The 24,023-nt window shown below is 41.2% G+C and overlaps 1 protein-coding gene across 1 annotated transcript in view; it reads right to left on the bottom strand.

Annotated features, from left to right (window-relative positions):
• The window catches only part of mdfic (MyoD family inhibitor domain containing), a 35,188-nt gene extending 13,634 nt beyond the window's left edge, over positions 1-21,554 (bottom strand). Inside the window, exons 1-3 of the mRNA XM_012878870.3 lie at positions 21,256-21,554; positions 20,729-20,948; positions 16,241-16,351 (exon numbers count right to left, since the gene is read on the bottom strand). Coding sequence (XP_012734324.2) covers positions 16,241-16,351; positions 20,729-20,822 — 205 coding nt within the window. The 5' untranslated portion in view covers positions 20,823-20,948; positions 21,256-21,554. The remainder of the gene's footprint in view (positions 1-16,240; positions 16,352-20,728; positions 20,949-21,255) is intronic.
• Between the last annotated feature and the right edge of the window lie 2,469 nt (positions 21,555-24,023).

Genomic DNA, 24,023 nt, shown 5'->3' with positions numbered 1-24,023 from the left:
TAGTCATTTTTGGCCTTGTTTATCGGTGTCAGCACAGTGTGCAATCGGAGTGTTATCACAGTTTGCAAAGTCTGGGTGCTGGCAGACACGGAGAGCACTTATTTTAGGGAATTAACTAGCAGCGGATATGAATGCATTTGCTTTACCTGATTTTTAAAACACAAAAAACAGTTTGAATCTGGGGGGGAAACAATAAAAATATAATTGTCCTTTTCTGATTGTGGATGACCTTTTCTTCCAGTTGTACTTCATGCAACAAGAGTCAAATGGAAGTCACATTGTCAGGCCAGAGCAAATGAAATTAATAAAATGGTTTTAATTCTGTCAAATGTGCATCTTTTGCTTTTTTATTGGTTGTTTTATTTATTGTCACCGTTCTTTATTATGAGCGGGAGTAACAGGAGGTAACGCAGCCCTACCCCTTGCCTACCTGTTGCGGCGCACTGGCTGCTGGTCCGCTGGCTGAGAGGAGTTTCCCTGCAGTTTTCCTCGCTTAAAAAAAAAGAAAAAAAAAAGAAGCAAAAGCAGCTGCTGCACTGCAAAAACAGAACTAAAAATAAGTAAAATTTCCTTGAAATTAGTGCATTTGTCCCTGATTTGAGCAGGTAAATAAGATGATCTGTCTATGAAAAGAGTATTTTTACCCCTAAAATAAGATAATTAGGTATACTGCACTTGAAATAAGTCAATGGAGATAAGTTGTTCCTATTTTAAGTGCAAAAATCTTTTTCCATTGGCAAATGATCTTATTCACCTGCTCAAATAAAGTACAAATACACTAATTTCAAGAAAAAAAATACTTATTTTTAGTTCTGTTTTTGCAGTGTGGGGAACATTTCCGGTGGCGCAAAAACACGGACAGTCGTGGTGTGGAAACGACAGGAGCGCCATCCATCGCTCTAATCGAGTTTTGAAACTCCAGTCTATTAAGCAGCTGACTGCAGTCTGGTTACACCCGAGCAGATCGCCTGATATCAATAAATCCCTGTCCTGTTATTCTATCAAGAGCAAAACAGGGGGAGAAAAAAAAGTACAAGATTCCACACATAATTTTGAAGACTATTACCTAATGTAACGTGCGCTTCATCTATTTATGCTGATGGTTGCGCATCAAGCTCAAAATGACAAAATATTAAATATATTATTTTACATTTAAACAAGTGTAATGAAATCCAGCTGTTGCTCCTCTGCATTGAAAAGTAGTCAGTTGGGATGGTTGGGCATCTAAAGAGGAGGCATCCGGTGAGTTTCCAGACATGTCACATGGGAAGAAGACCCCACACTACAATAAAGGAAACAAAAGTGAGTAGAGTTTTCTTCAAATGAGTGTATTTGTCCTTGATTTGAGCAGCAAGGTTAAATAATTTGCCAACGGAAGAAGATTTTTGCACTTAAAATAGGAACAACGCATCTCCATTGTCTTATTTCAAGTGCATTATATCCAATTATCTTATTTTAGGGGTCAAATACTCATTCCATTGGCAGATGATCTTATTTACCTGCTTAAATTAAGGACAAATAAACTGATTTAAAGAAGATTTTACTAACTTTTAGTTCCCTTTTCGCAGTGCAGGTGAGGGCCAGAACTGAGGGTTGGGGAAAAAGAGGCATCTCAGCTTCCCCATCCACCAGATTCATAGACACTTAATAGAATAGTGCTTTATGTATTAAATAAAATTCAAGAAACTCATCTCAATATCAGAACACTTCCTGAACTAATTTGTAAACTGTCATATTAAGCTTAATAACAGCCATGTCCCATATTTAGTCTCAGCGAAAGCAGCCGCGCGGACCCTCGCAATTCAAACTCACGGCGATGCATAAAAACGGGCGAAGACGACCGGGAGGCATAATTACCTTCCCTTTTGGAGGAAGTCAACCTTCCAATTTGCCTACGTATAAATACTTATTAAGAAACCACCAAGTAAAAATTAGAGTACATAAGCGGTTAGCCGGGTTTCAGGCACACTGCAGAGCGCCCAAGAAGTGGCCAAACCGAGAACAGAGCAGGTCCTCGGCCTGGACAGTAATCACACAGTCGCAGTCTTTTATTTTTAACCTGCTGGAAATGGTGACTGAGATTAATGGACACAATGGAGCAATATTCATAATCATTGATCATAATAATGATCACACTGTCAAAGATGGCAATGACAGACTCGTAGAGTCACCGGGAGACAAATGAAGAGATAATGAGAAAAAGCAGGAATGGGGGGAAAAACTGGAGGATTGGATTCCATTAAAACTTTTCACTGTGCATTTACTCAAGCAATGGCAAACTAAAGCCGAAGTTACGTTCCAAACTTTTGTTTGTTAATGAATAACTGGAACAGTGAGCCAAGGTTACATGTCAAAATGGCCTATCATTGTTTTAAAAATGCATTGACAGAAAACAGCTAAACAACACGTCAACTGGTTTTTTCCTTTTTGTTGATTTTGTTTGGTTGGAATTTGTGTTTATTTTCCGGCCGTGTCTTCACCTGCAGTGATGGGACCTCCTCCTGGCATGTCACCCTCAGGTGCGCAGACAAAAACAGTCCCCTGGGATTTGCACACAATTTATTGGTTCCCGGTGTGGCTCAAAGTAAGAAGTGGATTAAAGAGGGATGATACTGGCCAGAGCTGATTTTTCTGCTGATACAGATTTTCGAGTAATTATTGGAATGGGTTTGTATTAGTTTAGAAATGTATTGGTTTGTTTGCTCTTTGTCTAGTGTAAATGGTGTTGTATTTTTCCATTTTCATTTGACGCAACCCTAATAATACTTTTTTACCAATTTGGGTTCATTTGTATTGAAGCTGTTTGTCATTTGTTGTTCATTGTTGGTTCTGTTTGGTTATACTGCTGGCTACAAAATAAAAAGAACAAGAAGCTTCCACAGATGTCACATTGCTTTGGTTTTTTTTTATTTTGCTTGACTGTCTGTGTCCCATTTCCATGGCCGCTTGACCAGTTTGACAAACACATGACAACAACAGATGTCAGATAAATAAAGTGACACACAATGTATCTTAGCCCCTTTTCAAAATACCAAAGAAAAGGAAACTCTCCATTTAATGAAAGCTGATGTGTGTCGATCCTCATAAATCAGGAGGTAGTTAAATAAGTAGCAACTGGCATTACATCATCTATGTGAGTCAGCAATAATTTCCAAGTTTAAAACAATGGGAGTTATGAGTAACAATGATTGCCACTCCACAGGAATGACAATATTAAGGGTGCGGCATCTTGCACAAGTGTGGCATCTTGGGTGATCAAGTGTCCCTACTAACTTATCAGGCACTATTTCCATGCCAACCAGCTGTTTGAGAGGTACGTCAGAAAAAAACAGCTTTGATCTTACCATCAAAGCATGTAAAGCTGTGGAGCTGCTTGCTTAATGCTACAAAAACTAACTACAACTGTGGATTTTGGGTCGGATGAGACTGAGATCGGCCTTTCAGGGAACAAATGCATCAGATGAGCTCGGACAAAAAGGATGGACATGCGGAGACGCCCCTTAGACTTCTCTGGAAACTTCTTTTTGCTGAAAAATGCATTGCCAATTTGAGACAGGAAATGCTCAAATGGGTTCACAAAGTCTGCATGCCAACAGATCCACAAAGAAAGCCGTCTATGCCCGACCATCTTAAATGAAATTATACCGACTTTGCTAAATCTTACGAAGATTTTCACCGGAAACCTGTTTAGTGAAACACAATTAATGTTACACTTTTTTTTTTTTGGAATGAGACACTACTGATAAATTTGGCTTCGACCAAAGCATTCCTGTCTGGGAAACAGACCTCGTGCCCACAGTAAAGTAGGACATGTGATAATGTGGGCCAAGGAAACTTCCATCAGGCGCAAAAAACTGTAGCGGATGTGACGAGCGGCATAGGTCAGAATCGGGCTTTTACTAAATTACAGGATGTTTTTGTAATTCTAATTTAGGCATGAGATCAAACTTCAGTTTATAATAAGTCAATTTGTTGGCAATATTTCTGAAGAGATACATGCTAATATTTCATCTGACACATGGGCCTGGTATAATTGCTGGTGGACTCCATCCTACGGCCTCGAGCCTACTACAACCTATGCTGAATTTAAAAACGTACAAATCCCTGCAAGTTTAGTGCAAAAACGTATGACAAGCAAGGAGTCCTGAAATGACTGAATGAACAGAGCTAATCATAGGCACCGGAACAACATGTTGTGGGGGAAGAACTGGACATCTACACAAAATACACACACACACACACACACACACACACACACACATGCACACGCAAGCTTCAAATTGGACTTGTAACTGCCCCATTTCCAGCACATCAACAACTGTTGAGGGTGTACGTTTGTAGTTGAATAAAACATGGTATTCCCCTACACACGCTGTCACACACATCACAGGGGAAACTAGGGGCTGAGTGGTTCTTGACTGTCTAAGCAGCATCCCAATTTGGTCCCAGCTAGTAGTAGCTGACAGCCTCAAATATCTGGGGAGCATTTTTAAAAGGCCAGCGCTTGATGGATTCATGAAGAACACACAAATATAATTGCTATTTGTCACAGAGTCTTCAGTGGCTGTGCCACACAGGGACCACACGGCGGAGTGCCTGAAAAGAACGGGAGTGCAGGGAAGGGGGGGGGGGGGGGGGGGGGTTGCGCACTGTATGTAAAACTCAGTTTTCTGTATAAACACCTCGTTTTTTGGCACAGAAAAATGGGTCCTACAGGAGGGAGCTGGAAACTGCACCGCAAAAAGAAGGAGAGAGGGGAGTAGAGGCGAGGAGGCCCTTTGTAGGTTTTCCGCATGCACACGCTTAGCGGGGGCGAAATATGCATACATGCATGGACGCATACATGTCAACTGAAACAAAGCTGTATAAACAAGCGTCGTGAAATAGTTGAGAGCATGAAAATAGACCACAAAAAAGGTCAACCCGGGGCGGAACGGAGAGTCTCATTTGCACAGCACTGCATGGGAAGTCGCAGGTAAAAAGGCGTGGGGCAGATTGAACAATCACAGCACATCCGCGGTTCTAAAGCTGGGCCCTTTTTAATATTAATGCCCCTGAGACTCGGAGAACCGGCGCGAAAAGGTGTTTGCTCAGGCTTATTAGAATGCCCATCATAGACAGCATACAGTTATTCAAATGTCACATCAGTCCCTCCAAATAAAACACCCCAATCCAGATCTTGTAGTCATCTCCTAATAGCCGTTATTACACAACGCCGCGAGTTTGTGAGTTTACACTGAATAGAATATGTGAGCACCTTTAGTGTTAGTTAGGAACCACAGAGGGCCCCCGCGTCTTGTTTGTCTTTTTTTATGCCCCGCATTCGAAAAACACGTATATTTTCTGCCCGAACGGCCACGTACCTGTATGATTGAAATGCTAATTTGCAAATGTGCAATGACCTAGTCAGACTCCTCTTACCACCCTGCCTCCGCTCGCTGCCAAAACAGCCTGAGGTATCATCTCTCCTCCTAACAAACAGCGGTGTGGAAAAACCCCTGCTTTCAATCCAAAGGGATACATTTTCTCATTAGAAATTATACATCTTCCCCAGCCATATTTATAGACGCAAAACCAAGGGAATTACGCAGCAGACAGAGCGAAGGGGGGGGGGGGGGACACGCAGAGAGAGGAAAATAGTGCAATGAATGTTATTACAAAAGGGCTCTGATTGTAATTTTCCTTGGGCGTATCAAAGCCTTCGTTTACTGTCTGACCTTCTAAACTCCAAGACAAGGACTTTCTTTCTTTATTTTATTTTTTTTTAAAAGGGCATTTTTAAGAAGGAAAAAGCTACAAAAAAAAAAACACATACGTGGAACCACATTCAAGTGTCCCATCAAATTTAAAAAGTATAGATGCACCGATTGCTTGGAATGCAAAAGAAATGGGCTGATTCTTATTTTTATTTTGCCAATTTCCTCCCAAACACTGAGTCAGAAATATAAACTTCATGAAGTCTAAAGTTAGATATTCAGATTTCTAAAATGCCCATAAAAATGCAAAAAAGATGTAAAAAGGCACCTAAAACATGATGATGAATTCTCAAAAGAGGGAAGTTCACAAACAGCTGACACTTTTTCTCTCACTCAGCAGTTTTCTTCATAAGAACAAGGAAACTGACGGTGTCCTCTAATTCCCAGGTGTTCCTGTTACAATTTTAATTGTCTTTTTACATTTGGTTAAAAAAAATAATAAGGATTACAGACACTTAAAGTTTATTATATTAGATGCAAAATCGCAACATGTGATCTAATAAACTAATGAATTGGTCAAGCAGGAGACCCAAAACAGCAGATAAGACAGACAGACAGACAGACAGAATGAATGAATGAATGAATGAATGAATGAATGAATGAATGAATGAATGAATGAGGCTAGATCGATGTCAAAGAAACAGGCTTGGGTGATGGCTGTGTCCAGCAGGTTTAAGAAGGGCAGAGAACAGGTGTGTCCAATGAGCTTGATTGCAGCAGTGGAGCAGCGGGCTCGCAGGTGCAGTGAATACAACTTGATGACCGCGGCAGAATGTAGACAGGCCAGTCATGACGCGCTTGTGCTACCTTATAGCTATATGGATATATGAATAACAAAAATGTGATTTAAAGTTTGCCACATTATATAATAACAGAAATCTATTTTGAAATTAATCATTTGTTGATCTAACAGATCAGAGTAGATTCTATGTTCTGCATTTCTATGTTTTGATAGGGGCAATTTTTTTTTTTTTTTTATGTTTGACTTTTTTGCAGATCCATAACAGTCATAGGTTTGTTTCAGATATTAAGGCATGCCAAAGTTAAAAACTGTTTTGGTAAAAAAAAAAAAAAAAAAAAAAAAAAGATGTGTGCGGCCAGCCACTGCTAGTTATCTGACCTGATGAAGGCTTCTGAACTTTTCGCTCACTTACAAGAAGGACAAATTCTGAAATATTTACAGTAGTGAAAGAAATGAACAATCATGACATGAAAACTAAGAGCGTCCCCCAGCACATTTATTAATTTAACACTATTATTACAGTTAGCACTGCACATCATAAAACGAAAAATCTGATTCGTTTTTGGTTTTTATTAAACGTCTCCAGCTAAATCAGCTAAAGGTTATGGACTTGACAAGGTTATCATTGTTAAGTGTAAGTAAAGAAATTATGAAAACTAGAAGATAACAATTTAATTAACTGAAATAAAAATAAAAACGAGACCTTAAATAAAAAAAGAGTTTACAAAACCAATTAAAACTAACTGATTTTAACAGAAAATTATTTAGTTTTCATTTTTTTGTGTCTTAATCATAATGCATTGACATGAAGTCTAATTGTCAAAAATGATCGATTTCTGGGATTTTGTTACACAAAACTGTTTCTATTATTTTTCCAGTCTTTCCCCTGTTTAGTAAGTTGTATTACATAAAAGAAACTAATAAAAACTAAACTGAAACTAAGCATTTTCAAAAAATAAACACAAAACTAGCAAACTAATACTAAAAATGTATTAGAAAACTAAAATAGAATTGAAAATCAGAAGTCAAAACTAAATAAAAATAGAAACTAATGAAAATTTCAAAACTATTTAAATTGGGACAATCTTTTATTTCATGTCTTTTCTGTCAGATCTGATAGTCTTTAAGGATAAATAAATAAATCTGAACTGGCTGTTCATACCACCGACTGGAGCATCTCTCATATAATGTTACACCTACTTTATATAGAAGTTAAGCGTTTAAGGAAACTTTTCCCAGCTTGGTTCAACTAAACTGGAGGGTATAATTTATTTATTTTATTAGCACTAACAGAGAGAGAGAAGGTTCTAAACATTAAATGATCGAATTAACCAAAATTTTGATTTTTAGGTGTTGAATATTTGTAATAAATTTTACTGTAGCTTTATACGGCAAATCCAAAAACGGACACAGTCCAGAAAAGTGCAAGACGGTGCTAAAAAGAGAAAAAAAAGGTAAAACCCTTTCATTATTATCTGCGCGAGACGGTCGTATTAGGCATGAAAAGAGGCCAAACTGTCAGAAAGAAAAGTGCCATTAAATAGAAAAATTTGATTGCAAGGAGGTGAACCTCTCACAAGCAGTCAGTTGTCTCATCTACAGCATTCCCCAAGAAACTGGAGGACGACCTGCCACGGGCTAACAGAAATGTCACTTGTTCCAATAGACATAAAAAAAAAAAAAAAAAAAAAGTGATTCCAGACATCAACCAGCAATCCTTGCCCTGTCAGTTCATTTACAGGCACACAATGTTTTGTATTTATCCTAGATGAAATGATGATGTTCAGACGATGATGACTGCTAAAGAAAGCTAAATTGACTGCTCTGATATTGGATCCTCATCAGCAGAAATGACACGCTGGGTGTGTGTGTGCGCGTTTGTGTGTGTGTGAGTGTGTGTGTGTGGTAGCCAGCCGCAGAACTCTATTAACTGTCGTCACCTGTCAAGGCTGATCATACTGCTCTGCATCTCATTTAAACAGGAAGCATCACCTTCGTCTGCTTTTCTCTGCTGCTCTGGGTCACTCCGAGGGACACGGCTTAACTGGTTTTAAGTAGCCGCGCGCTCGTATCCCTTCCTTGTTTTAGTTCTCTGTAACACTCATTTATATTTGACTTATCAGACGTACTGGGGGGAAGTGACACTTCCTTTACTTGCGCCGCAGCCGGCGCCTCCACCCAACACAAAAGAGAGAAAGCGTGTCAGGGATTTACTAATTTCAAATTTTTGCTGCTGATTAAGTGGAAAAAATAACCCCCTCGGACCTTGTTCTGCTTAATTACATTTAACGGCAGCAAAGGCATCTTGAAAGACGAGAGCTTGATTTGGCGAAATGAACCTCTCAGCACAAGTGGTAAGGTGTGCACGCTGGGAAAGGGGCGGAGTACTGGGGGTAGGGTGGGGGTGTCATCAATTATTCTTTGATTTCAAAATTGGAACATTCGCCCAAGATTAATATGTTTGACTGCTATCTAAATCACCAAATCGGCCAAATGAAATGCTATTTTCTTTCATTTTAAAATGTGTTAAGGCAAAGTCATTTACATCCCAACCCCCAGCAAAAAAAAAATCTCCTGCCACTGAAGTCTCCGTTCTCATTTGTTGTGCTATATTCGGCAAGTTGGTCATTTGAGTCCGGCTTATGCAACTTGAAGCAGAATGCGCGCGGCATTCATACCTCTGGAAACTTTTTCACGATCTGCGATGTCATTTCCTCAAGTCTCACTGTAATTTATCTGGACTTCGTGTGATTACACCAGCTCATAAAAAGCGCGTAATTCGGATAAATATGGATTTTCAAACACGCTTTGGCAAATACTAATCTGAAAAATAAAGCAGGGATCTGTATTCGTCTGATACTAATCCATTAACGTATTTTTAGTCGAATTGATTCCTGCAACGGTGTTTTCACAGGTCTGCCTATTAAGTGGATCAGACAGCTGCAGCTGATCCAGAACGCTGCTGCCAGCGTCCTCACTAAGTCTAAGAAAGTAGAGCACATCACCCCAGTTCTAAAGTCCTTACACTGGCTCCCTGTATCTCAGAGAATAGACTTTAAAATCCTTCTGTTAGTTTATAAATCCCTGAATGGCTTAGCACCTAAATACATCACAGACTTGTTATCAGTCAACATTTGTTTAGGACTGCCTTCGCCTTTTATAGTTAAACTGTTTTACTGGAACATCATTAGTTTAAGTTTGTAGCCCAGCTGTCTTTAATATTTGCTTTTAGTTTCCATTTTTCCATGTTTTACTTTGTTTCTACATTTTATTTTCCTATGTTTTAATCATGTAAAGCACTTTGCATTGTCTTTGTATTGAAATGTGCTATACAAATACATTTGCCTTGCCATCCCAAAATAAAATGCATTTGAATTAACCGCCGTCAAAAGTTAACATATACCCAAATACAGCCAAAAGCCAGTAGGTGGGTGTGGTTTGGGCAGGAGGCACGCTAAAGTTGATGCTCTGGTCGAAAAGTTAGTGGGAAGATATATGGAGCTTAAAAACAGGGCAGTCCTGAAAGAAAACCTGTTGGAGGCAGCAAAAAAACTTTGAACCGGGTTGGAGGCTCACCTTCCAGCAGGAGAATGACTCCAAGCATACAGCCAGAGCTACATCAGCATCGTTTAGGTCTTGTGTTAGAAAGTCCAATTAAATGCCCAGAAGTATCCATCCATCCATCCATTTTCTAAACCGCTTTATCCCTCATGGGGTCGCGGGGTTGCTGGTGCCTATCTCCAGCGTTCACCGGGCGAGAGGCAGGGTACACCCTGGACAGGTCGCCAGTCTGTCGCAGGGCAACACAGAGAGACAAACAGGACAAACAACCTTTCTGCCCAGAAGTAATCCAACTAAAAAAAAAATGTTTAAAGAGACTCCATTCAATCTGACTGAACTTGGGCTATTTTGTGAAGGATGCAATAGTCAAACATTTTAGCATGAAAATATCAAAAACTTTTCAGCTGCAATAGCAATGGATTTACACATAACGATTAGTATTTTCATAAAATGCATATTTTTTATTCTTACACAATTATGCACAATGTTGTGCTAAATTATCACATAGAATCCCTGTGCAACTCTTACTCTAGTCATTCTTGGATGAGTCTGAGACAACGATAAAGCTTTTTGAGTAGATTATTGTATTTTTCCAGATTCCCACATGTATATATGTTTTTATTTAGACCTTAGGTGATCAATTAGCACAATTTTTTTTGTTTTAAAAAGATCAGTTTTGACGTGAATCAGAGCAGGCATGGGGTCGCTGCCAGGCTCCATAACCCCAGAAATGGCGCTCCACCCTCCTTTCTCTGACGACTCAAAACAAAACTCGGAGCAACGGCGAAAGAGGGGGGAAAGGGAGGGAAAGAAAACGGAGGGCTGTATTTTCAGCTTGACTCAGTTTTTCCACACAGCTTTAAATTCTCCTTCCAGGGAGGGAAGCTGACCGTTTTTTTTTTTTTTTTTTTTAAATTCAATGGAAGGCGGGCTCACACTGTGCCATATATGCACACCGGGGTCAAAAAGAACAACAAATTAAACGGTATTCAGGAAGTCGGCGATGGGCACGGATATACCACCGAGGTCCTTCTTTGGGTCAGAAAGGGGTTAGGCAGTCTATCAAAATACCCCCGCACCCAGTTCCTTTATTTGCTCTGTATCAATCTCAGCATTAACCCTCTACTAATGGGACAGCTGTGGGTCAGTGCCTCACGTCTCAGAGATGCCAATCAAGACCTTAAGCTAAGAGATCAGCCTTTGGGACAGAGGTGTTCGTCTGCCTCTGAGTGGCTTTTAAAACACAGAGACGCCGGTATTGATTTTAGCTCTAGCCCTGAAAGAGAAAATGGGGGACGGGGGGCGACGGGTGGCAGCGGTGGTAGTGTCAGCTGTGGCTCTGTGTGTCTGGACGGTAGCCAGCCCATGGTCCCTGGTCACCCTTCAGTGATCCGGGGGGGGGGGGCTCTCCGAATGACCTAACAGAGAGGCGCTGAACCTGCAAACACGGAGGGGCCACGGAGTTTGAAGCTCGAGGGGTTCGGGGCTGGGGGGGACATCAGCAGAGATCTCATAATAGAAAAGGGTTTTAACCTTAATGTTGGAGCCAAAACCCTGTTAGGAGCCTGGTAATACCCCCTGCGCCGCTGTCATTTCAACTACTTGATTTTATTTTCCCCTTCTGAACCCCCCACCTCCATGTTTGAGTTCATTGCGAAAGACCGAAAGACACTGACGTGTGTGGCGGTTCACAATCAGAGCTTCACAATTGACAATTGTGATTGTTATTTGTTCTTTTGGCACATGTTAAGAAAATCTGAGAGTTGGACACTTGCTGAAAAGGGGCATTTTGTGGACTTACCGTCTCTTTCAAAAAGGGCAGAGGGTTACCTTCCAGCAGGGAAACAACTCCAAACAAACAGGCAGACCCACAATAGAGTGGACTAGATCAACAAGCGGTCCAGTCAAAGTACGGACCTAAATCAAATTGGGAATCAACAGCAACGCTGACGTTCACTGACGCTCTCCATCGAATCTGACTGAGCTTGAGCTATTTTGCAAATAATGGACAACAATGTTCACATTCTAGTTGTGTAAATTTGTATAAGCATACAATTTCAACCATATCAGCAGCAAAAGACGGCTGTACGGGCTCATTGGGCCGAAACGCCTTGCAGCCTTGTACTTGCAAATTACGCTCGACTTCGTGTTGGTTTATCAAACAAAATACATTAAAGTTTATGGACGTCAACAGAAATTTAAAGGCTATAAATAATTATGACCACAAGTCAGCAGGAATCACAATGGGAAATCCGGTCCTTCACAAGAAGGGGAAACATAGAAAAAAAACTTTAATAAATTAAAATCCATATATGTACCCTTCTATCTAATGTGCACTTAAAAGACTACAGTCCATGAATTGAGGTATGCATATCTAATCAATTGGCTCAACTACTTTGGATATCTTAAGAAAAAAAAAAAATAACAGTGAATAGTCTTGGGCACTTTGAGTAAAATATGCTAATTAACGCACTTGAAATTTCCCATATGAAATCTATCTGCAGCAAGACAATGAGAAAATAATTACAACAGAGGTAGAATTACAATGACCATTTTAATCAACCCCTGCACTAGCATTTCACCCTATTTATACAGTTTTTGATTCCATGACCCACTGGTAAGTAATCACTTGAAAATTACGGTGCAATTTATAATAGGCCTTTGCTTTAGAGGCAGTATTTCTGCAAAGACAGGGCTCTGGGGATTACAATAAAGATATGAATCTTGCAAAACAACAATCAGCACACACAGCTCTAATAACTGGCAGAAAGGCCCAAAGAAAAGCAAACTGACACGAGGTTAAAAGTCTTCGCGTATCCCCGGGCACTTTGCGAGGAATACGCGGTAATGTGTGGGGTGATTGCGGTTTTCGAGTCAGCGGCGGATAAACATCTCACGCGTCCAACTTCGAGCATTCGCAAAGTCGGGTAAAAAAAAACGCACAACCCGGTCCGATTAAATCCTTTCTGCATCTATTATGGCGGGGGGGTCAGAAAGTTCTTCTCCAAAAGGTCAAATCTTCTTAAAAAGGTAATAAACTGGACGGTTGAGCCGAACCCGAGACTCACACAAAGGACAGGCTAAAACCTTTATTTCCAAAGAGTTGTGTTATTTGACCTTCCTTCCTTGCTAAAGTTACACTAAGATAAAAAAAAAAAAACAGGCTAGTAAGGTCATCTTTATCAACCAGAGAAGAATTAAGAAAGAAAAAAATGTACAATCTGGGGAATAATGTGATGATTAAAGTCCTAAAACCCGCTGCGAGGTGGTGGTGATTTATTCCGAGGCAGTGGCGGAAGAGGAAAGGCACTGTTTGCAGAGATATCAGCCGCTTGAAAGAGCAGAACGGTCTATTGAGGGACGTCTGTCTCCGTCCCCGCGGGGATTCTCCCACCTCACCCTGGATGGCAGATCTACTGAGGGGCTATTCTCCTGGAAAAGGCAGCGGCCGCGGCCGTCCGACAAACCAGACGGCTCTCAGAAACAACACCTTTCACGCTTCACAGACCTTTTTTCAGAGTCCTCTGTACTTTTTTTTAGACCATTTTAAAGTACTGATCATTTGTAGCTGCTTTGAATACAGACGTTCTGCACAAATACGGCACAGATTTCGAGTAATCGGGCTAAAGATGTAGAAAAAGGATGGATGAGGGACAGGATTAGCGCACGTTTTGCTCATGCTTTTCGGTTTTGTTCATCCGTACGATCACCGTCGCCCGTCAGTCTGTTTAAGGTGCCGGTAGAAAAAAGCGCAGGGAAAGTTTGTTTAAGCCCCTTATATATGTACATGAGGGCCATTCAGAAAGGGATCAATTGCAAGGAAGGAAGGATAATCAGATTGGAGAAAAATGGATGAGTAGGTTATTAAGACGACGGAGCAGAGGCTAATGTAAAGAAAAAAAAGGAATTTTTTCCACTCTTAGACCTACAAAATACTTAAAAGCAAATTAGAAACGACTTTTCCGGACTTTGTAAGGCAATAAATCTAAATTATTTTACAGCTGCGTCCTGTCGCTGTTCACTGCAAACTCCCGCAACTGCACCCCCCAGTGCCCTAGGAGTACCATTTTGGGAGTTACGCAACCGCTGCCAATTTTAGTTTCCCCGCTTCGAGAGGAGTGACGTAATGGTCGACTTGTCAAAATAGTGTTGGTTTATTTTATTGGGACTGAAACGGGATCCGTGTTGTTATCAAAACAGTATAATGGGCTTCCTCTTGTAGAAAAAAAAAAAAAACCCCGGTCCAGATACAGTACACAAGCTCTAAATCAGACAGCCGGAGGAAGAGAAAAGCGCGAAGGCTGAAGACGGAGGCAGGCAGATGATTTCTTATTGATTTCCTGTTTCTGTGGAGGAGAGGGCTCTCAATTACCCCTGGCAGCAAGCAGAGGTCTCCCCCCCACCCACTCCCACCCCCACCGACACAGCTAAACTACAGTGGGCCCATGGGAGTGCATGATATAAATAAGGTAAGTTAACTTGGCCAAAAATGGATTTTCAACATAGGGAGGTAAAATCAATTACAACGCAAAAGTGATGTCAAAGACCTGAAAGTAAACTTCAACTTTAATACAACACCTAAACCACTTTATAAAAAAAAAAATCTTTTTTTTTTTATTCTCCTCTTGTAAATAACCCACTACTAAGTAATTAAGCTTAATGACAAACAGAAAAAAAGAAAAGAGAAGGAGGAAAAAGGGGCACTCTGGAAAAGTTAACAACTGTGAAACAAAAGGGAACTGTTGTCGAGAACGCCGTTAAATGAAAACACCGTCCTTATTACGGCAGCAATCAGCTGCTATTAGCCCATGTTGACACATCTCACTCCCCTCAGGAACAATGAGGCACGCGTACACAGAGGCTTTTAGTCGTGTTTCACTCGGTGACCCGCAATCTATATCTTTGTATGGAGCGGAATTACCGTGCGACTCGGTTTAATTAGGATTGCTTCTAAATCAATGCCAAATTGCTGTTTTGCAGAACCTTGCTGTGCTCCGCATTTGCATAAAACAATATGATTGGATCGGAGTCGCAAGAAAGTTTGCAGCCTGAACCAGAAGAGTTTTTTTTTTTTTTTTAAATCACTGGGTATGTGGTGGTAATAGCATAGAAGATTTTTTTGGAAATTATTTTTTTGTTTTTTCTGACCAGGAAGATGCATCCAGAAACTTGCAGATCCCTTCTTAATAAAAAGTTCTTAAACATGCTCCGTTTGTTATTCCAATGCTTTTCCAGACTGGGATTTCAAATGCTGTCAAAGTTCACTCTGGATTTACATCAGACGAGCGAACTGGCTGGGTGAAGGATCACTGACAAACGGGTGGAATGAAAAATGACCATATGTCAGACCAACATAAGGGACACACACATGGATGTATGAAAAGATAGCTACACATATAGAAGAATGGAAAGACGATGGTGGGACGCACAAGTGAACAGAGAGAAATGTTGATCAATAACCATAGGAATGGATCATTAATAGACAGAAGGACAAATGTTTATGGATGATCGGCAAACTGGGTGGATGGATCATTTGGACGGAGGGACAGTTCGGTTTTCTTTTTTTTTCCCTCGTGCTTGTATAAACCTGGAAAATCCACGCTTTCCCAGGCCACATAAGAACCCTGTGAAGAGGTAAACGCTTGGCACGGGGGTAAAGAAACTGCACGTTGGACTCAATCAGGACGTAGGGGACGGCCAACGTCTGAGTACGCGAGGAAGGCCAACACCGCAAACCGGATTTCCCCTTGTTCCAAAACACATGGCCGAGGGTTTGGAAGAAGTAAAAAAAAAAAAAAAAATGGCAGCGCGAGCCAAGTCTCGGTCACAGCGTCAGAATACAGACAGCAGGCATGTTACGCTTACTTGCCAAGTAACTAAGCCGCTATCTGGCGATTGCTGTAATTGGAAACAGCGAAACTAATATTTCAGTCGGCCAGCTGACCCTGACACAGGAACGGCACAACGGCGGCTATTCTTGAACGACGGAACTTTGCCATTAAATACAGGACTGGAACTAAAACAGTTGCCGGTGGTGAGTAAAAACGGTCACTTGCTACAGTTAAGCTGATCTGACATGTTAATCACTTTGACTATCTCTAATTAAGTGTCATTGTTGTTTATTCTGTGGGAGGGAAGGGGGGGGGGGTCTCAGAGGTTTACCCAGGTCATTAAAACTTACTCCTCACAGGCTTGCAGTGATTAGGCTTCTCCTCTGTCACGTGACTTTGTCCATCAGCGGGGTGCTTCCTGGGAGACAGGACTCTTCCTGATGACTCACGGTCACAAGCATCTGGGGAGGGGGGGGGCACAAGAAGATGATGTTAGAAGTGATTTAAAAAAGGAAAAAAAAGATACACTTTCTGCAGCTGCAGAGGTGGTTAGAAGTGTAAATACTGTCATCATAGGCATGGAGCCCGTGTTACTTTGAAGCGCTTCATGATTTATTGGAACCATTTGTTTCTCGGAGCGAATATACATTAGTATGATTACTTACAGCCCAACAAATTGTTTGGTTTAAAAATCCTCCAGTGAGTTGCAACTCAGCCGGACACTTTTTGCATCCACTAACAACCTTACACGTGATTCTGGCTCAATATTTGACCGCCCTTAAGGGCAGAATGGGGAGCGTTTCTTTACATTGGTTTCCTGGCAAAGAGGCCAATTTTAAGCTAAAGCCACACTTTTCCGCTATAGTTTAGCTTAACCTAACCTATTCCGAACCAGTTTAGAGGGGTGATTGGAGTATTGTAAAGTTGGACACATAATTATGCCCACGTTTCAACCATCGTACCCAACTGTTACCATCAGGGGAAGGAGAGTTGGTTAAACTTGAGACATGAGTTCAACATCGCTTTAGACTGAGACACTGGGGACCTAAATTGGCACCTCCAAGCTTGCAGCACCTTACGATGCCTTCTGGAGAAAGGTTAGTGGTCAGAAAGGAGAAATATTGAGCTATTTGCCATTATTAAAATGAAACACATGAAGGCCAGACTTGAAAACTTAAGAGTCCCCAGTACCAACATGTCAACCACGTTTGTGGCAGCATCACGACGTGGGTCATTTAACGGTAAGCGGTGCATTGCACAAAGTAGGCAGAGTAAGAGATGATAGGGTAACCTAATAAGGTTATAATAAGGATATCCTCCAAAATCTTTAGTTTCACCTCAAGTCAATAGCCAACCTTAACACAGATGGGTGTTCAAGCAGGATAATGATCCCAATAACGCATGAAAACTGGTCTTGAGATAGAGGGTTGTGGCATAAGGTCAAAAGTCCCTTTCTGTGTATGGATGATAACTGATATAAATGACCCCCATCATTTCTGATAAGGCAGAATCATGCCAAAAACCTCTTAAAGGCTGCGAAAAGTGCGTGCTTAACGTGTTTTCCGCCATGTGTTTGTTGCATAATTGTTTTTATGTTTGTGACCCTGTGTGTGAATTAGAAAAAAACAACAATAAAAATCTAACCTCCGCACCCAATCATAGTTTTTCCATTGCATAGAGTTCTTCGTATGATCATTTCACCATGAAAAAACACACAAAAAGAGCCGTTCAATGCATCGCCAAACAACATACAAACCAACAGGACATAATAAGAAGGGTAGAAACTCCTGACCGACGCAAAAACCCGGCAAACAAATTTTGCAGCGAACGTCAACACGCCGGTCTGGGTTAGTCACGACGGATAAAACGTCAGCTGCGTAACTCGTAGGTGCAAAAGGCCGCTCGGCGTCTCTCGCGCGCCAGCAAAAACAAACTCCTGGCAAGCTGCGCGACATGGTGGGACAGCTCAGGTAAAAGCAGCTGCCAGAACTCTGGATCTCATTTTCTCTCTCTCCCCCCAGTGCTCCCGGGTGCACTACTACCTGCCAAGATTCTTCTACTGCTATAAAAGACCACATTCATCTATATTGGAAAAACATCCAGACATAAAAAAAAAAGAACTGGCCTGATAACCATGCAAAGACACGAGAAGCACCCATCTGTCTCTCTGAGTGGCTTCCTGAGTTCAGCGTCGCGTCTTGTTTATCGCACGCCGTTGCTTTGTTGTGAAGCGAAAGCGGTCGATGGTTTAATCATGAGGCATACCCGGTGTGGCTTTGCTTGGCGGCGACGACAGCCCTGTTTGTAAGCAGTGATGGATGAGCGTTCATCCATAGAAGAGGCATACCTCAGCTCGGAGAGGGACGTATAGTGAGATCAATTGCAGTATTTAGCGATCGCAGTTGACTAAATCGGCCTATTCCCAGCAGATCCACAGTCCACGGGGGGGGGACTTCTGTGAACGTCCACCCAAAACAAAAATGGAATCCGTTAACAATGCAGCAGCCCTGTGTGATTGCTTACTTTGTCCTACTTTCAAATTTCTTTTTTTTTTTTTTTTTTTTTTTTTAAAAACACTGCCGCAATGATGATCGGTTAACGGTTCGTTGCATGTTTAAAGGGGAAAAAAAAAATGAAAAGCGGGTGTGGGAGTAAAGCTTATTTTACATGTGATAATCTTAGGGGCAACTGGAAAGTTAATTAAAAACTATAATTGGCTGTGTGGTTGCTGTTAATAGTCAGCAGGGTGTTTCCTCTGACTTTATTAAAGGGAAAAAAAAAAAAAAAAAAAAAGAGGCACAAACATTATCAAGGTTTTGAGACTAGAGCACAGATAATGGCTTTTACTGAAAATTGCCTCAAAAGTATAAGAAAATCCCAACCCAAAGCTACTTTTTGTTCATGGCTTCTGTAGGAGCTTTTTTTTCCCCCATAGGTTTGACTGTTGTACAAAATAAGGTGTGCAAAAACAGAAGACGTAACCAGATATTTATGGCTCGGTTTTATTAGCAGAGGGAGAACTTGATGTGCACATGAGCTAAGTGAGCATTTCACACATCTTAGCTTGCCAGCCACGACTGTTTAGTGGCTGTTCTAGCACAAACAGCGCTCTGGGCGAGCACTCCTTATCCAACGGTCATTTCACCGGTCCAGGTTGATGCATTTTTACTTTTCATACTTGTCTGAGTAAAAAGGTGGGGCTAACACTAAAAGAAACCATTTAAATTGCTCCTTTTAGGAAAAACAGAATAGAAAACAGATTAAATAAATCTGTGTTTTAACAAATCTCAGTTCAATGTAGTCTAACCACGTTCAGGTATGAGCAGTCCCTCTCGGCTGCTGGAACGCCGCATTCCGTTTACCTCGGAAATCGAAACAAGGAGCTGGGAGTGACGTAACGCCCAAGTGAACGGCGTTCCAGTTAACACTGTTGGAGAAATCGGGATTCCAAAAACAAAGACAAAATTTCAGGAATCCAAAGTTGTACTTTTGTCCGCGGTACCTCTTACCAACGTCGCTTAAAGCTGTACTTTCCAGATGCAAACGGCACTTTTGATTGGTCCGGCTAAGAGTTGCGGTCGCTACACGCAACATCGATTTTAGATGCACTCTTACAACCGTCTCTTGTAAAATCAACACGTCTTCTTCTTCTTCTTCTTCACAGCTTACTGTTGTCGATGCGAGGAGCTGCCATATTGGATCCGACGATCGGGCTTGAAAAATGCATCCGACTCTTCAAGGGGAAAGTCAAACTTTAGCTGCCTTTCCAGTTGATTCTCCCAATGGAAAGTCGGAATTTCCGAGCTCCCACCAAAAGCGGGAGATGTTCACCCCCCATACGTCCGGACGGCAAATGAAACCTGCCTGCTTTGGCTAATCTCGGAACAACCAGAGTGGGATGATGATTTTTCCTGATGAATGACTGTAAGTATATTGTCTCTTTTTAATCGAGTTACATTTTTAAAAAGGTATAGAGGAAAATATTTTTTTGATTTCGAATTCCGGGGGGGGATTGCAATGATTGGCCCACATGCCAATCATTGTGACGCACTCACGTAACGCCAGTCTGCATGTTCCTGGCTAGTTTCCCCATCGCCGCACATGCGCACTTCTAGTATGTGTTCCCGGGAGCTTCAGCTTCAGCTGTTCGTTGTAGCTCCGCTGCTCTCACCGTATGCTTTTTTTTTAAAAATGGCTGAGAGTCGCAAGAAGCAAACTGTCGAGAAAGTTTACGAGAAGAAGAGAAAGGCCTCAGAAGAACGACGTAAGACCTGAGTGGGAGATTCTTCCACACGATCCCCTTGACGAGCGGGTAAGATGGTCTCGTGCAAGCATGGTTAGTCAAAAAGGGACATGGCTGTTTCTCACCTACATTTGCAGAAGAATCATCAACTGCACCTTTAATGTGGATCGTATAAAAATAAAACAATAAAAAAGCTATGTTTATATTGTGACTTACTGCAGGCTTCTAAACTAAAACAAAAACAAACAAACACAAAGCTAGGCATCACCAGGCTAATTTCGGTTCACTTTAGTCAGTCCCAAGCTTGAAAAAAAAAAAAAAAAATAAAAAAAATAAGGAGGGTTTCACTTGTGACATTAAAAAAATACTGAGTAAAAAATACATATAAAATTGTCCTTCCTGTTTTTTGCAGGGTTGGCAACAGTTGACAACAGCGTTCTTGCCGCCCACCAGCCCTGCCACCCTGGGCGGTGAGCCTTATTTTATTTTATTTTTTTACCCACATGAAACGCCTGCACTTGACTTTAACCTACAGTCACCGGATAGAGGCTCCATCCACAGCCACTGATTAATGGCCTGTCGTGTGCTCTCTTACCGTGTGACGCTGACAGCAGGGGACTCGTCTCCTTCCGTGGGCCCTCGCCTGGCCCCGCCGGCCCTTCTGATGGATAGACAGTCTCCTTGGACATGAGACAGTCGTCCTCTTCGAAGGGAAGAAAAGTAAATTAACGAACCACCAGCAGCAGAAGTAGTTCCTCCCTTTCTTTTTTCCTTTTTTTTTTCTTCTTCTTCTTTTAGCCCGTCAGCCCTCAGTCCTGCAACAAAAAGCAATAAGTCTCACAATGAGCGCCGCTTTGGAGACACGAAGCCAAACTGTGGAAGTCGTTAGTCAAGCTGCTTATTCACACGGCGAGAAAAGTGACGTGGAGCTCCAGTAAAAACTTAGTGGAAATTTCCCTTCGCTCGCTTTTTTACATAAACCTTTCGGTAAGGGTTCACAGGCGGACCATTTGTTCACACTCTGCCTTTTTTTTAATTATTATTAAAAAGAAAAGTTGGATGAAAAAAAGCACGCTGACTAACAACAGTTTAATCCAGCTGTTTGCATATATAACGACTTACCTTTCGAACATGACGACTCTCTCCCTTACTTCAAATCGGATTCATTCCCATCCTGCTCTTCCGATCAACTGCGTCCTCGAAAGTTCAGGGGGAAATAAATAGATCAATCAAACTCGAAGACTGACTCCACGCCCGAGACTTTTCTCCAACTTCTAACTACCACACGTCCCCGATCCTAAACGTCCCAGACGGTTTTTGACGTCCAAAAGTCAAAAACATGGTCCTCCTGACGCCTTCGGCGCGCAGTAGCGCTGGCTGAAGTTTTTTTTTTTTTTTTTTTTTTTTTTGCTCAGGTCTAAAACATTTTCATCATATCCGGATTCCTGCAGGGCGACCAGTGAAGCCGCGCACTCTTCTCGCCTCAGCGGCATGGAGGAAAACAAAGCCCTCCCTGTTTTTGTTTACTCGAATTAATGTTAGATAGGGAGAGAGAAAGAGAAATAAATAAATAAATAAAAAACTCGACTAGTTGTTTTCTTGATGGAAATGTCTCAGTCTGGGCTGTAGGATGTTTAGGAAACTCTTTACAAAGCCCTTTACTGAAACGTTGCCTTGGTTTAATTCAGGTATTATTAAAGAAAAAAGAAAACGTTTAACATCAACCCCGGCAAAACTCAAACCAGCAAGAAACCTCTACACGCGAAAGTGTAATTATGGTGGAAAATGACTTGTAGTCGGTAAACCATGATGAAAAGTGACTCAGCTCAACTATTTGTGTTGCTAATTCTCATAGAGAGTACATCCTGACGCTGTGGTTTCGTTTAGCTGTAGGATGGAGTCCTTAAGAGAAGTATTCCAGCAATTAACTTTGTATACGCTCCTTTTGTTCTTTTTTTTATCACTATGTTTCCACACAGAAGGTACTCCTTATCTAGGGCTTGTGTGTTTAACTGTAGATCTTGTTCCTAGAGGGAACCATTGATGGACCTTTGGGCGCTGTCGACGTTGTGCACTCGTTTTTGTCAGTCCAGTGCAAAGTGACCCTGACTCAGTGATTCTGTGTTTACACTGAGCCAATGACAGTTCCATTGCTACATTCGTGTACTGTCTTTGCTTTTTCAGCCCCATAGAAAGTACACCTGGCCGTTTTTTCCTGCTCGTCTGTGTTTCATGCTTGAATGCAACCACCGACTTCCTTGTTGATATTAACTTATTCTGCTCTCCTTATTTCATTTTTTTTTTTGTTCTTCATAGAACCAGTTTTTTCTGTTTAGATAGGCAGAGGCATCGGCAGTAATATTGTTCCTATTCACTTTTTTTACCACCCCATCTTTTTTTTTTCATCCCTATAGAAAGTATTTCAGGAACAGTGCTTCTGTTTAGCTCAAAGTGAACCTTGTTCCTTCTGTTAAACTGGAGTTTGTCCTTGCCACTGTTGCCACATTCTTGCCCTGGAAGAGGGATTGCTGGAAAGGAAATGACTCAGTGAAGATTTTTTTTTTTTTTTTAGCAGCTGCTATTTTCTGATGAACTGACTTTGACTGGATTTGCAGATTGGAATTGATTTAATTGTGTGAAATTGGAGCCAAACCTTACTCTTATGATCAGATATCAGCGGGGAAAAACCGCATTGCTCTGAAATGAATTTGGCTCAGATTGGATCCTCACTGAAAACTATTTACATCAGTTTGTCTTGTAGAGTGTGTTGACGTGACGTGAGTTGATTTGTTGCAAATTCGCATCATTTGAATCAACCAAATCTAACTGAACATTAAAGTGTCGGTGGTACTGGACAAACATAGCCCAAATATGAATTTAATGACAAAGTAATATATATATATATATATATTTTTTTTTTTTTTAAAAAGGATAATTACAGCTTAATACTTGGCTAACAAAGTAACATTTTTCTCACTCTATAGAGTTCTACTGTTCTTCAATTATGCATTATGTGTTGTCATTTCTGCTTTAACTTTCTGTTCTCTCTCTTTTATCTTCATAGTAGGTACACCTGGTCTGGCGTTCTGTTAACTGTGACATCATCCAGGGGAGACAGATCACCCGCTATTACCATCTAATGTAGAACAGATTACTAGATCAATGTGTGCTTCTGTGCTTTTTTGTTTCTCTTGTTGTGTCTCTGTTCTGTCTTCTGTAACCCCAGTCGGTCGAGGCAGATGACCGTTCATACTGAGCCCGGTTCTGCTGGAGGTTTTCCTTTCCACTAATGGAGAGATTTTCTTCCCACTGTCGCTTCATGCTTGCTCAGTATGAGGGATTGCTGCAAAGCCATGGACAATGCAGACGACTCTCCCTGTAGCTCTACGCTACCCCAGGAGTGAATGCTGCTTGTCGGGACTTTGATGCAATCAACTGGTTTCCTTATGTAGGAACATTTTTGACCAATCTGTATAATATGATTGAACTTGACTTTGTAAAGTGCCTTGAGATGACATGTTTCATGATTTGGCGCTATACAAATAAAATTGAATTGAATTGAATTGAATTGAATTGAATTGAATTGAATTAACAAAAAACAACCTGAGTGTTTGACCAATTAACCGATTTCAATGTACTGCAAAACATATTTTCTAAAAATAGATTAACTAACATAGCACAGCTCAAAAGGAGTGATCCATAATTGGCCTTTGCAGTGTTCTGTAGTACGCGTACCTTCTGTGACGACTCTGTGTCACTGCAGACTTTTGTCCACTAACCCAAAGCCCATCGAGGATGAAAAAGTTAAGGTTGGGTTCATCTGAGGGCAGCAGTCAGCTGAGACAGTGAGAAGGTAGGAGCAATCATTGAATCACCTAAATGGAATGTAG

The sequence above is a fragment of the Fundulus heteroclitus genome, chromosome 17 (assembly GCF_011125445.2).
Source record: "Fundulus heteroclitus isolate FHET01 chromosome 17, MU-UCD_Fhet_4.1, whole genome shotgun sequence".
In the NCBI taxonomy this organism is placed as follows: domain Eukaryota; kingdom Metazoa; phylum Chordata; class Actinopteri; order Cyprinodontiformes; family Fundulidae; genus Fundulus; species Fundulus heteroclitus.
The sequence above is the reverse complement of the archived record's forward strand: the minus strand, read 5'-3'. Positions and strand labels throughout refer to the sequence as shown.